This window comes from Clarias gariepinus, chromosome 22, assembly GCF_024256425.1.
Source record: "Clarias gariepinus isolate MV-2021 ecotype Netherlands chromosome 22, CGAR_prim_01v2, whole genome shotgun sequence".
Classification (NCBI taxonomy): Eukaryota; Metazoa; Chordata; class Actinopteri; order Siluriformes; family Clariidae; genus Clarias; species Clarias gariepinus.
The window spans coordinates 9,219,143-9,233,133 of NC_071121.1; the positions used below are offsets into that span (position 1 = coordinate 9,219,143).

General features: G+C 37.4%; 1 protein-coding gene across 1 annotated transcript; it reads left to right on the forward strand.

Annotated features, from left to right (window-relative positions):
- Positions 1-1,351: 1,351 nt before the first annotated feature.
- On the forward strand, positions 1,352-5,693 carry LOC128510410 (delta-type opioid receptor). The gene is made up of 3 exons (XM_053482681.1): positions 1,352-1,568; positions 3,845-4,200; positions 4,600-5,693. Exons 1-3 carry the CDS (start codon positions 1,360-1,362, stop codon positions 5,154-5,156), a joined length of 1,122 nt encoding a protein of 373 aa, XP_053338656.1. The 5' UTR covers positions 1,352-1,359; the 3' UTR covers positions 5,157-5,693.
- The last annotated feature ends 8,298 nt before the right edge of the window (positions 5,694-13,991 follow it).

The following is a 13,991-nucleotide window of genomic DNA, read 5'->3' on the forward strand; positions in this document are numbered from 1 at the left end:
ATATCCTTTATATTTAACTTCATGAATATGCTTTACACAACTCCTTCTTTAGCTGGGAGTGTAGATTATTATCTTTTGGAAAATTAACTCGGAAGTCATGCATAAAGACTGAGATGTAGACTGTGACACACATGTTATTTATACTGTATGGATAAAAATGTATTCAAACTTGAAATGAAATATTGTAATGAGATGTAAGGTGTAATCCCCAATATTAAAACAGAAAAGTATAAAAGATTTCACTTTACATGTAATGAATCTAGAATTTATAAGCTTCACTTTTTTAAATTTTATTATTTAAGAAAATTTCCTTTTTTCAGAATAGTTTTCATATATATAACCTTTTTTTAATGGACACATGCTTCCTCAGCAGGGAAGTTGAGCATTCAAGCATTGCTAGTTGTTAAAATTTAGTTCTAAAAGAAAATGTTCTTTTTCTTTAGAATGTTATATATATATATATATATATATATATATATATATTTTTTTTTTTTTTTTTTTTTTTTTCGTCACAAGCTTCCTTAAGAGTGAACCTAACCTAAGCATTGCTAGTTGCCAGCTGCTATTGCTATGGCAACAATGACCTGTTGCCATAGCAAGGGTTCATCACTCTCAGAACTTTAAAACACTGGAGAATTAAAAAGCTTTGAAAAAAAAGCTAACGAGAAAGGGCATACTAGGACCAATTATGAAAATTGTTTAGGATATTATTACCTGCAGTCCATAATTCAGGAATGGTCGAAACATAGACAAGAAGAGCATGAGAGAAAGAAAGAAAAACCTGGACATCATATTAGCAGGAACAGAGTGCTAGAGAGATATGGATAATCTGGAACACAGAAGTAACTAGTTGTACATAAAAAGTTGCAAAAATTGTCAGTAAATTTCATCACTCCGGCGTGTGTGCGCGCGGGTGCGTCTCTCTCTCTCGCTCTTTGTGCGCGCGCGCGCGTGTGTGTGTGTCTCACTCTCTCTGTCTCCCGGGCAGAATAAGCACGTGTGCTGCACTTTCTTTTCTATTTCAACATGCATGCAAATTTCTCTAATATGCTTGGAGCCAGCAGTTCTCTGTGTGTGTGTGTGTGTGTGTGTGTGAGAGAGAGGGAGCGAGTGAGTGACGACTGAACAGTCAGCGCTGCGTCTCCGGGTAAGTGTCACACGGTATGGACGCATTTATAGACAGAAGATTGCGGTTATTAAAGGCTATGCAGCTTTTGCACTGCACAGCGGAGAGAGTTTGATAAACCATGCGCTTGTCGCGCGCAAGACGACAACTTGAGGTGGGTTTGTTTGCGCGTCTTGGTTTGTTGGTACTTACGGACTTGTTTGTTGTTTGTTTAAGTGTCGGAGCTCTTCATCATGGAGTTATCCGACGGCTTAAACAGTGTTGGAGATGAGATAGCTTATCATCTGCCCAATTACTCGCTTTTGAGCGGAAACATAAGCGCCTTGGACGAAGAGGACGGCCTTCTGCCGGCAGGAGTTAAGATCACAGTGGTTGCGCTTTACTGCATCGTGTGTGTGGTGGGTCTTATAGGCAACTGCCTGGTCATGTATGTCATCATCAGGTAAGCATGTCCAAGCTCAAACAACTGTGTTCCTCACTAGGTGGGCATGTGAGTGTCAAGTCTGCATGAAAGAGTAATTGGACATTTAAATTGATGGGTTTATAGAGTGTGTGTGCTAGTGATTTGTGCATGACTATTTTCCATTAAAATACAAAATATATTTAAAAAATAATAAAATAAAGATTATATGATAATTAGCAGCTGCAAATTCCAGGGTCGAGTTGTCCTAAAGATTATAGATTTGACCGTGGTGATGGAAAGACATCTGATTTAACGTTCAGCATGCAAAGGCTTTTCAACCACAAGGAAATCAATACTTTTAAATTACCCTGCTCTCCATCACTTGCAGCCAGAAATGGGGCTGAGATAACAGCAGGTAAAAAATGTTTTTTAAAAAATGTAAAAAGCCATTGCATTAGTAAATTATAAAGGAAGACAAGTAGGGATGAGCTATAAAACAAAGGGAAAAACAACTAAACATTTAAAATCATATTCTTGATGTCCTCTATGTCCAACGCCCCTACTTCAAAGGTTAAACACTGGTCCTCCCAAGACACCATCTTGCATATTGATGAGGTTGCAGAGTAAGCGCACAGTGATTTATTAGCAATGGTCTGTCAGAGTGTGGAGAGAGCCCAGATCACTGGACTTTGTCTTTGAGGGATACATTTAAACATTTTTGTTTATTAAGCATAATTTTATAATTGTTTTGAACAGTTCTGAAAGATTTCATCATGGTACAGTATCTGATGTCAAGGTAGCATATATATATGTATGTACAGTATATAAATTTATTACTACACTTAAAAAAAAAATACAGACTAAACTAAACCAAACTTTTACTTTTAAAATCTCTTTCACTTTGAAAATTTATATATTGTACCTGTAACAATGAGCTAAAGTCCATCAATGGACAATAATTAGTTTAAAACATTAAAAGTACACTACATGTACGTTTTAGGTGATAGATACAGTGGTTATAGAAGTTAAACCATTGAGGGTACAAATATATCAACAATAGTATAGATTAGTACCCCCTAATTTCTAAGACCATATAAGTAGACCATTAGCTATTGACTATTAGTCTCTAGCTAATAATTAACTCTATTAGTAAAGATTAAGATTTATTAATATAACCAAATAAATCCTAATAATTATGTCTAAATCCTTTTAAAATATGCCTGAATTCAAAATGTTATGCAAACCTTTCTGAGCTTGTGCAACTTTATATTAAACAAACAAATAAAAAATCATGGAGAGAGCACCAAGAGCCAATTTATATCTAGTGTTACTTCTTCTTTCTTTCTTTCTTTCTTTCTTGCCTCTTTTACTTGCCATAGTGTGGTTTCCACAACCTTTAGAATTGTCTGACATTTCTTCCTCACCTTATTCTCAATAAACATATAATTAAAAAACACAATCACATGCCTGACTACTGCCTCCACTTAATTGCTTCATAATTACAATTCAGAAAATAGAAGTAATGCTTTCATGGTGTCTAATGTAATAAGAAAGAAACTGCACTGTGTAACATTGTATACGTTCACACAGTTAAATAGGTGCTTGCTGCTGAAAGCCCTGACAGAGACAAAGTCACAGCATAAGACCTATTTTAATACATGTGTTGCTATGCATGTTACTAAGCATTTATAATTTCAGTACTGCTTGTCGACCATTCCCATACATTCGGAAAAGTGGCTATGAGCCAAACCACTGTATTTTAACAATATTTAATAACGTTTCAATATGTGCTAGTAACATAAAATTTATAAATATCAGTTGCAAAAGATTATACAGGTAAAGGAATTAAACATTTCTGTTATCCTGTACAACAATGGAATAATGTTTTTCACTGGACTCTTCATTGACAATACTGGTACAGATAACCCCAACTTACTAACATTTGTGTTATGAATTTCTGCTGATACAAATGGACTTACGGTTCTACTTCAGTCACGGAAATAGCTCACTCGTATTGTACAAAAAATACAGTCTGACAGTCCAACACAGTGGAAAACATCTTAGAGACAAAACAGCGTCCGGGATTCCTCTTGCGATTTAATGGAGCAAAGACAACACTGTAAGATTAAGTGCTCCTTAGTCAGACAAAGGGAACTGATTTGGCTTCAAGTTCCACCCGAAAGACAGACATCTAAAAACAGTAATTTCAAGATACAAGATTTACTGAAATTGGACAACATTTTACCGAAACAGATGCTGTTGTGTGTGAAAATTACTTGATTTGAATTTGAGTTTTGTCTTTTACATATGTCTAGGTATACAAAGATGAAGACGGCCACCAACATCTATATCTTTAACTTGGCACTGGCTGATGCCCTAGTTCTGGCCACTCTACCTTTCCAAGGCATGGATGTTCTATTAGGTTTTTGGCCCTTTGGCTTGGCTCTGTGCAAGATGGTTGTAGCCATTGACTATTACAACATGTTTACCAGCATCTTCACACTAACTGTTATGAGTGTGAACCGTTACATCGCTGTGTGCCACCCAGTGCGGTCAATGGCAGTGCGTATGCCCCAAAGAGCCAAATTGGTCAACGTGGCAGTGTGGGTACTAGCTTCTGCCATAGGAGTACCTGTTATGATCATGGGACAAGTGGAAGTCGAGGCCAATGGTAGTCCTCACCAAACATTAAGTGTCTCCCTCATTCTGCCTCATCTTCCCATGGTGAAGTCCATCAAACATTCATCATTGTGTTCCTCCATCTCATACTCGTAGACTTTATGTTTTAACATTCTTTAGAATAAACCGTAAAACTATTTTTGTATATTTTAATAGTCTTTTTGGGTAATCAAGAGAACAGAATAATTTCTGTACGAATACTATAAATATACTGTACAATTGTTAGTATTTTATTTTTTTCAACTTCAGACAAGTTCAAGTGCCCCTAGTGTTTCAGTGTTTAAAGTAACTGTCAATGGACTGCTGTATGCTATGTTGAATATATAAAATGAAGAAATACTCAATGCAAATTTCCAGTACTATTTAAAATGTTTGGTGTTCTTTTTTTCAGGTATCGAGTGTATGGTAGTACTTCCTGATCCTCAAAGCTACTCTGAGCCTGTATTCGGCATCTGTGTGTTCCTTTTTTCTTTTTTAATCCCAGTGGCTATCATTAGCATCTGTTATGGTTTAATGGTGCGACGCCTACGTAGCGTGCGACTCCTCTCCGGCTCTCGCACCAAGGACAGGAGCTTGCGGAGGATTTCACAAATGGTGCTGGCCGTGGTGGCTGCATTTGTGCTCTGTTGGATGCCTGTTCAGGTCCTCGCTCTGGTTCAGGCCTTGGGGAAGGTGGATCTGGGAGGCAGTCAGACCACTGTAGCAGCAATGCATTTCTGCATTGCGCTGGGTTACGCCAACAGCAGTCTCAACCCAGTGCTTTATGCCTTTCTGGATGAAAACTTTAAACGCTGCTTTCGTGAATTCTGTGTTCAAACCAGCACAGATGTGGAACTGGAAGCTCAGCAGAGAAAATCTGTTAGGAAAGAAAAACAAAATGAACAAGAGGTTATACAAAGGAATGGTGTGGTTAATGAAGTTGGTACCATTCCCAGGTGTGAGGATTAAAACTGGAAAACAGACTTGCTTTTTATTTAATAATATGCATGATGACATGATTAATGCTAAAACTTGTGCTGTAAAACTGGATGCTGGCAAATTCTAGTGAAATTTGACTATCTATGTTTTGCTGTGTTGTTTAGCTTTGGGACAAAATGACAGTAAACTTTCTCCTTGCTTGGGACAAAAGGGCTTATTCTATGTCTTTTTATACCACAATCACTAATCTGCTAATTTATTAAGTTACCTAGACACACTAACTTTTCTTTGTTTTCCAGTTAAATCTTTATAATGTATATAAGCTCTGCACAATTGTACAAGACCGCCTCTACATGGACAAAACAGCTATATTTAATGTAGAGGGCGGCTAACAAAGTTTTAAATTTACAACATGCATTTACCGTATGTATGATATGTACAGTAACAGAATAAATGTCCTATAAATATTGTTGCCTTGCAGGCCTACCTAATAAACAAGTAGCTCAATACAATATGGAGACCTTTACAGTCATAGGTTTTTGTTTTTGTTGTTGACTTGTAAAACGGTACAATCCTAATGTAATTTAAAGACATGTATCACAGTGTAATATATTTCTCAGTTTTAATATTAATATAATTTGTTGAAAAACATATGGTATATAACTGTACATGATTGTAATTATTAAACGTCTGCATATGACATAGGATGAATGTGCTGTTTATTTTTATATGTGTGCTACATTTTTTTAAGTTTCCTGCTCATAGTCACATCTGGGTGACTTTTTGTATGGTTATTTCAGGAGCATTCAAGGTAAGCAAGAGGAAAACATATTTCTAAAATTGAAACAATAAAACACAACACTCTTCATCCTATATTAGCCATATGGGTGCACAGACAAAGTCAACCCTGATTGCATACAAAATACCCCAGTATATCCATATGGGCATCCAATTTGTATGGCACTGCCTAATTTATGCAATTGTTGTGATAATTAGCAAATTAAATTAAAGCGTTTAGCAGACTACCTGGATTTGTGAAAACAAAGAGCCGTTCAAAACGGAAAAAAGTGCAATTGTAGAAGGTGAAAATGCATAAGGCTATTTTCTGTCATAGTTGGGTAAATCGTTTTCTGACTTCACCTGTAGTTCAATTAGCTCTATTTGTCAATTTAAAAAAACCTGATGTCAAGGTTAACGTTAACTGAAATCAGATTTAAGTAAAGCTGTATGTAGGTGAGCCATGGATCCATCCTTAACACATAAATTCTTATTTTAAAGAAAGCAATAAATCAGAGAATTTTATATCCATTTCAGCTAGCCAACACATGCACCTGCAGTGAGACTGTAATTTATCAGACCATGACAGTTTAATGTCTATACTCGAGCCCACCTTTTCTCTCTCCTGTTCCCTGTAAATAAAGCAACCTCATTGTTCATGATAACCTTGAGAAAACAGCAGGTGACCCAGTAGCAGGAGAAAAGTTCACTGTCGTGTACCAAACTCGAAATTCCGAAAAAAAACTACAGACATGGAGTGATGCGAGACCATGCTCTTCTATTTCTAGCCTGCTTTGTAGCAGCTCTGACAGCATGGAGGCTGGTGCTGGCTTGACTTTTGGAAATAGACTTTTGGAAATAGTTCTAGATGTTGGATCCACAGAGAAGTCTTGTGGCAAGTTCAAGCCAAGAAGATGTTATTGGCACTGAACACTTAGTCAGGAGTTTCAGAATCTACACGGCCCACATCTGTAAAATGACAAGCAAAATTCATTCATTCATTTTCCATACTGCTAATTCTAATTAAATGATGGCTGGAGCCTATTCCAGGGCCTCAGTGCAGAAGGCACAGCACATGCACACCATAATCATACACTATGGAAAATTTGGCAACCCTCATCGTTATGCAATTCTGTGTGTACTGTAAGGAAACAGGAGTATATTCAGTATATATAATTTATAGTAAAGCAACACTCCACACACTGTTGCTCGGTGGGCTCTCTCCAGATAAAAAATTGCATTTATTTGGAAATTAATTTCCCAGAGGCCTAAGTAAAAACTGAAAAGACACAAAATCCAAGCTCCTTGAAGTTCAGGGTGAAGTTTCCACAGTGATTTGGAATGCCATTTCATTTGCTGATGTTGATCCACTGTGTTCACTGTGTCCAGAGATGATGCAGCTGTCTACCAGAAGCTTTTAGAGAACTTCATGTTTCTGTCTGCTCAATTACTTTTTCCAGCAAGACTTATTTCTGGCCCATAGTGCTAAAACTGGCAGTAACTGGTTTGCTATTATCGTTTATAACATTAATATACTTGATTGGCCAGTACCCAACAATAATGATGAGCTGAAGGCTACTAAAGGAGTCCTAACCAAGTATTGAGTGCATAAATGAACATAAGTTTAATACATTGGATCGAAGTGTCCAATGTATTAACCTTATGTTCATTTAAGCACTCAATACCTGATTAAGACTCCTGTGTAACCCTGTTTTGGCCATCAGGAAATATTTTGTAAGCCATAATCAATGAAATTTTAAAAAAGGCTTTAAAGAAGAAAAAATGTAATAAATTTAGAATATGCAATATGAGAGCTACACTTTTTTGAAATAAATGAAGATGCACTTTTAACATGTTACTAGCAGGTGACTTGATTGACTTTATCATTTACAAATACAACTAACCTAAAGCATGCATGTTGCCTACCAAAATATAAGTTTAGTTAAATTAGTTATCCTGGTCCGGGTTCGATTCATATGTGCATAAAGTTTGCATGTTCTCCTCGTGCTTGGTGGGTTTCCTTGGGTACTCTGGTTTCCTCCCACAGTCCAAAGATATGGAGGTTAGGCCGATTGCATTCCCAAATTGCCCGTAGTGTGTAAATGAGTGCGTGAGTGTTGCATGTGTGTACAATGTATATGTGTGTGCCCTGCAATGTATTGGCACCCTGTCCTGGGTGTACCCTGCCTCGTGCCCTAAGCCACCTGGGATAGGCTCCAGGTCCCCGCGGCCCTGAATACAGGATAAAGCAATATAAAAGATGAGTGAGTGAGTAAGTAGTTATCCTGGGAAATTTTAATAAGTCTGTCTATACCAAATTTTGGAACATTAAGCATAGACCTCCCTTTTCCAATTACCAGGGCTGTGGACTATGTTCAGCTTTAATCCGCTGCGGTTTACATTTTGCTGTGTTGAGCTTGTGGAGGCGAACGACTGGAGTTCATTAGATAGAGGCTGATTTAGAGATAATGACTGTCTGAGGAAGCATCATTAAATTTAACCCTTTACTGTACACGTTATTATGTTGCATTTTGCCACCTCAAATGACTGCCAAACTGTTTATTTGTTTGTTTGTTTGTTTGTTTGTTTATTTTGGGGGGGTTTGTTGCTATATGGCACCATTGCACAGTATTGAAAAGAGCTCTATAGTATATCTAAGCATTTTATTACTGATGAAGTAGAGGTCAATAGTGTGTTTGGAATATTTAAATCCTTCAAATCATACTTTTTTGTTTTTGCTATTTTTAGATTTGTCTATTAAATCAAACTTACTCCAAGTTCTTAATAACTACAATGATGCAATAATTATTGCTGTCCTTGCTTGTTTGCCATTTATTAAACTTCAGCTAATTTATTCCAGATTATGCTTATTTATTATTTCATGGTCTGCTCAACTGGTGGAGGTTGAATTAGTTATCCTCTGCCTTTCAAAGGTGTCAGTAATTGTATATGTTCGTATATACAACTGCATACGTATGTACACACCTGAATATGGCCAGTGTATGTGATGAAAATGCAACTCAATGTCAAGTATGAAGAGATAAAGGGCGACATCTAGTGGCTGTTTATGAACGAACCATTATTCTTTTTTTTTTTATATATATATATATATATATATATATTGGAGCCGGGAGGGGCAAGGTGAACAAAGACTGCACTCTAGACACTAACACGCCAAGCCAATATATGAGATGTGGGGGGGGGGGGAAAAGCACCAAAGCGCCTTCCACTAATCATTCTTCCGAAATAATTTAATAATGTAATGTGTTTCTATGTGCCGCCACTAGATGTCAGCTCTGCTCCACTGATTATAACAGTTACAACAAGCCCCTTAAACAATCCCACCACTACACACCCCACCACAAGAAGTGCTGACAGTGATCAATCCTTCCAAGGCAGATAAATTAACATTTTACTTATTTTATATAAAATTACTTCTTTTGAATGATGAATGATTTTACAATCCAGTGTCTTCTTGTGCCAGTCCCAAGTCTGGATAAATGCAGACGATTGTGTCAGGAAGGGCATCCGATGTAACATTTGCCAAATCAATAAAGCAAATCACAAATATAATTCCTATACCGGATCGGTCGTGGCCCGGGTTAACAACGACCGCCACCGGTGCTGTTGACCTACAGGGAAATTGGGCTACTGGTCAAAGGAGAGGAGGAAGGCGTGTTCGAAAGCAGAGAGAGAAGAGGAAAGGCAAGAGTTTAGGAGTGATAGTAGGGACTTTGAATGTAGGGACCATGACAGGGAAGGGAAGAGAGTGGGTTGATATGATGCAGAGAAGCAAGGTGGATATACTGTGTGTCCAGGAGACCAGGTGGAAAGGTAGCAAGCCTAGAAGCTTAGGATCAGGGTTCAAATTGTTTTACCATGGTGTGGATAGGAAAAGAAATGGAGTAGGAGTTATCCTGAAATAGAAGTTTGTAAGGAATGTTCTAGAAGTGAAGAGACTATCAGATAGGGTGATGAGTCTGAAGCTGGAATTTGAAGGGGTGATGTTCAATGTTGTTAGTGGTTATGCCCCACAGGTAGGATGTGAGTTAGAAGAGAAGGAGAAATTCTGGAGTGAGTTAGATGAAGTGATGCAGAGCGTCCCCAGAGCTGAGGGAGTGGTGATTGGTGCAGACTTTAATGGACATGTTGGGGAAGGGAACAGAGGTGATGAAAATGTGATGGGCAGGTTTGGTCTTCAGGACAGGAATGTAGAAGGACAGAGGGTGGTGGACTTTGCAAAGAGGATGGAAATGGCAGTAGTAAAAAAAATGAACGACTCGGGACTCAAAGACTCACTAGCAGACCCGTTCAATTCTGTTTCCTGTATAACACATACAGAGGTTTTGCGATGCTTTGCACATTCGCGCCCAATAGAAAATGAACAAATCACAGTTTGGGAACTATTACATTCTGAAAAAAGTTAAACTCAAACGCAGAGTTGATCTCAAAATAATATGTACATGTGGCCTTGTACCTCCAGGGTCAAGGGTTTGTTCTCCCATGCCTGGTGCGTTTCCTCTGGGTCCATCCCACAACCCCAAGACATGCATATTTATTGGTGTTGGAAGAACACACTCATAAAAAATGTTCAATTGGTGGCACGGTGGCTTAGCGGATAGCACTGTGGCCTTGCACCTCCAGTGTCTGGGTTCAATTCCCTCCCTGGGTCTGTGTGCGTGAAGTTTGCATGTTCTCCCCATCTTTGGTGGGTTTTCTCCAGGTACTCAGGTTTCCTCCCACAGTCAAAATGCATGAGATTAGGCTAACTGACATTCCCAAATTGTGCGAATGAACATGTGAGTCTGTGTGCCCTGTGATGGATTGGTTCCCTGTCCAAGCTGTACCCCGCCACGTGCCCTAAGTCTTCTGGGATAGACCCCAAGCCCCCCTGTGAACCTGTATACAGAATAAGGTGGTATTGACGATGAGTATTAAGTGAGTATCATAAATGGTTAATAAGACAGAAAATACATTTATGGTAAATATTTAGTGTAACACCAGGACTGTGAGAAGTACTTAAGTTCAACTTCATGTCACTCGTCTATTCTATTAATCATACATAAGATATCCTTATAACATGACTGCCACTTCATTTTTCACAGGTGTCTTATATCAAAATTGATGAAGGGGGCCTCCCTGTATGCTTTAAATCAAATCAGTTGTTTATGTCCTTATAAAAACAAATGTGTAGCCTGTCTGTCCTTCTTGCATTTGTGAATAAATACAGCAGCCTTCCTTGTGTGACAGGACAACCGTTGTAGTACTATTTTATTAACCCATCTATCAAGATATAAATATCCCACTAGTCATGAGATACACTTGTTTTTAAAATAAGCTTTGTGTGACTCATTCACCTGGGACATGCGGGACATAAAAGCTGTGACTGTTTAGTCAGCCACTGGTTGTAGGAAGATTGCTCATGGGTACACCCTGCAACTTCTTTCCTGATCTCAGGGTTTGAGCATTCACCATCCAGAGTCACTGGAAATAACTTGACATGCAAGATATTTTTATCTGTCTTAGCGCAGGAATCTTCATATGGATGCTACAATATTTCCCCACTAGTGTAAATAACAAAAGATCACTTAACAGACATAATGTGGAATCTGCAGTGAAAGAGGGAATTAAAAAAGTGACAAGGGAAACAAATTCCTATCTCAGTGTACAGTATACTCACTCGGAATAATGAGAAAAGCTCCAAGCAGCCTGCTGACATGCTCCACATTTTCCATTGACTTGTTTCAACTCCACAGGAAACAAATGATTTCTAAATATTATAATTAAAATTACAAAACAATAAGATATTGCACACACCATTATTACAAAGTTTACCCGAAAACCAGAAGGCCGCTCTGCATTTCTGTTTGCAACATTACTTGTTCTCTGTACTAAATTAAAACAGTAAAGACATTTAAAATCAAGGACGACTAGACAGATTCTAAAATAGGATATCCAATAACAGAACTGATTTTGCTGAGTTTTATTTTCAAGGCTAGCATGGAAATCTACTTTCATTTCGGTTCCAGAGATGAATTTTTTTTTTTTTTCCTTTTTAATAAAGTCAATTATGGGCTTTGGTGCTCATCACAGAACCCCAGAGGTTTGAGCACAGTGTCTTGGGTATATGAAAAAGACTTCATAGAAATACTTTTCTCTCACTCTCACCCCATATCATGGCCATTTCATAATCATTGTTTTCCATACAATTTTTTCCACTGCTTTACTGTTTGGTTTTTCAAAATCCTGTAAAACTGCTTGATTTGTTGCTTCATCTGCACTTTTAGTTTCCTCAGTCCTGTTTTAACTCCTCAACTGTTAAGTCTAATTCAGAATGTCTTGCATGCTATATGATACTTATAGTAAGACTGTTAATACTGCTGTAAAGTCAAAGTGTAGGATTACATTCCCATGGCTTACTCAAGGAATATGTATTGAAATTGTGCTGAAATCCATACAGTGGGAATCCAGCTTTCAACTCCTGAGCAGTGGGTGGTAAGGCAGGTGGGATTTGGTTCAATACCAAGCGGTATTGTTTGGAGACACCTTCTTATTTAGTGTTTTTTCTTTATTTTTTATTGTTTTTAACATCGTATGTCAATAACGAAGATGTTGACTTTATAATAGAACAAATATGGAATTATGTAGTCAACAGAAATGTGTTAAATAACACCAAATATGGTTTATATTTTTGATTCTTCAATGTAGCAACTTTTTGTTTTGATGACAGCTTAGTACATTGTTGGCATTTTCTCAGTCAGCCTCATGAGGAGTCCAATAATCTTGAAGGGGTTTAGAGAGGTGTTGAGTACTCGTTGGCTGCTTTTCCTTCACTCTCCAGTCCAACTCATCCCAAACCATCTCACTTAGACTTCAATTAGGTGATTGTAGAGGCCAGGTTATTTAATGCAGCACTCCATCACTCTACTTTTTGGAAAATTAGCTCTAACATAACCTACAGTTGTGTTTGGGATCATTGTCTGTTTGGAAAACAAATAATGGTCCCACTAGGTGCAAACCAGTGGTAACCATGTTGGTTAAGCGTGCCTTCAATTTTGACCAAACCACCAACAGTGTCATTCAGAAACTGTTTATCCTCTCTACGTTTAACAAAGACAGGGCGGTTAGAAGCAAAAATCTCAAATTGGACTCACCAGCTCAAATAAAAACTTTTTACTGATCTAGTATCCATTCCATGTGTTTTTTGGCAAGTTTCCCAAGCAAGTTTATTCAGCTTGTTGTTCTTCCAAAGTAATGGTTTCTTTGCTGTAATTTAGCCATTTGTCAGAGGAAACCCACCAAGCACACACCAAGCATGATTCTGGGTCGCACAGTCTCCTCTGAACAATGAATGTTGATATATGTTTGTAAGGTGGATCATTCTAATAAACTTATCTTTTTCAGCAGAGGTAGCTTTTTTCTTTCCTGAGATGTTCCTCATGAGAACAAGGTTATTTGTAGCATTTGATGGTTTTGGTAACCGCACTTTGAGATACATTCAAAGTTCTGGAGAATTTTTTTGGATTGACAGACCTCCATTTCTAAACAATAATGATGGTCTTTTCTCTTCACTTAACTGAGTTTTTCTTGCCATAATATGAATCTGTATTGATTATGTACCCATCCCTTTTTCTGCACAAGACAAATTCTTTTATAAAGAACATTAGAAGGCAAGAAATGTCACAAACTAACTCCTGACGAGAGTTAATCTAAAATGATAACCATTTCAGGTGACTACCTCATCAATTTGAAAGAGAATGAGTGTGGCAAGCTGTCATCAAAGCAAAATGTAACTACTTTGGACAGTCTAAAATATAAAACATATTCCGGGTTGTATAACATTTATTTGTCTACTGCTTAATTCCATATGTGTTCTTTTATAGGTTGTATGTCTTCAGCATTAATGTGCAATGTTGAAAATAATAAGAATAATTAAAAAAAACATTGCAGATGAAGGTGTGTATAAACATTTGACATGAGATATGTACAAACAAATTATATATATATATATATATATATATATATATATATATATATATATATATATATATATATATATATATATATAATTTGTTTGTACATATCTCA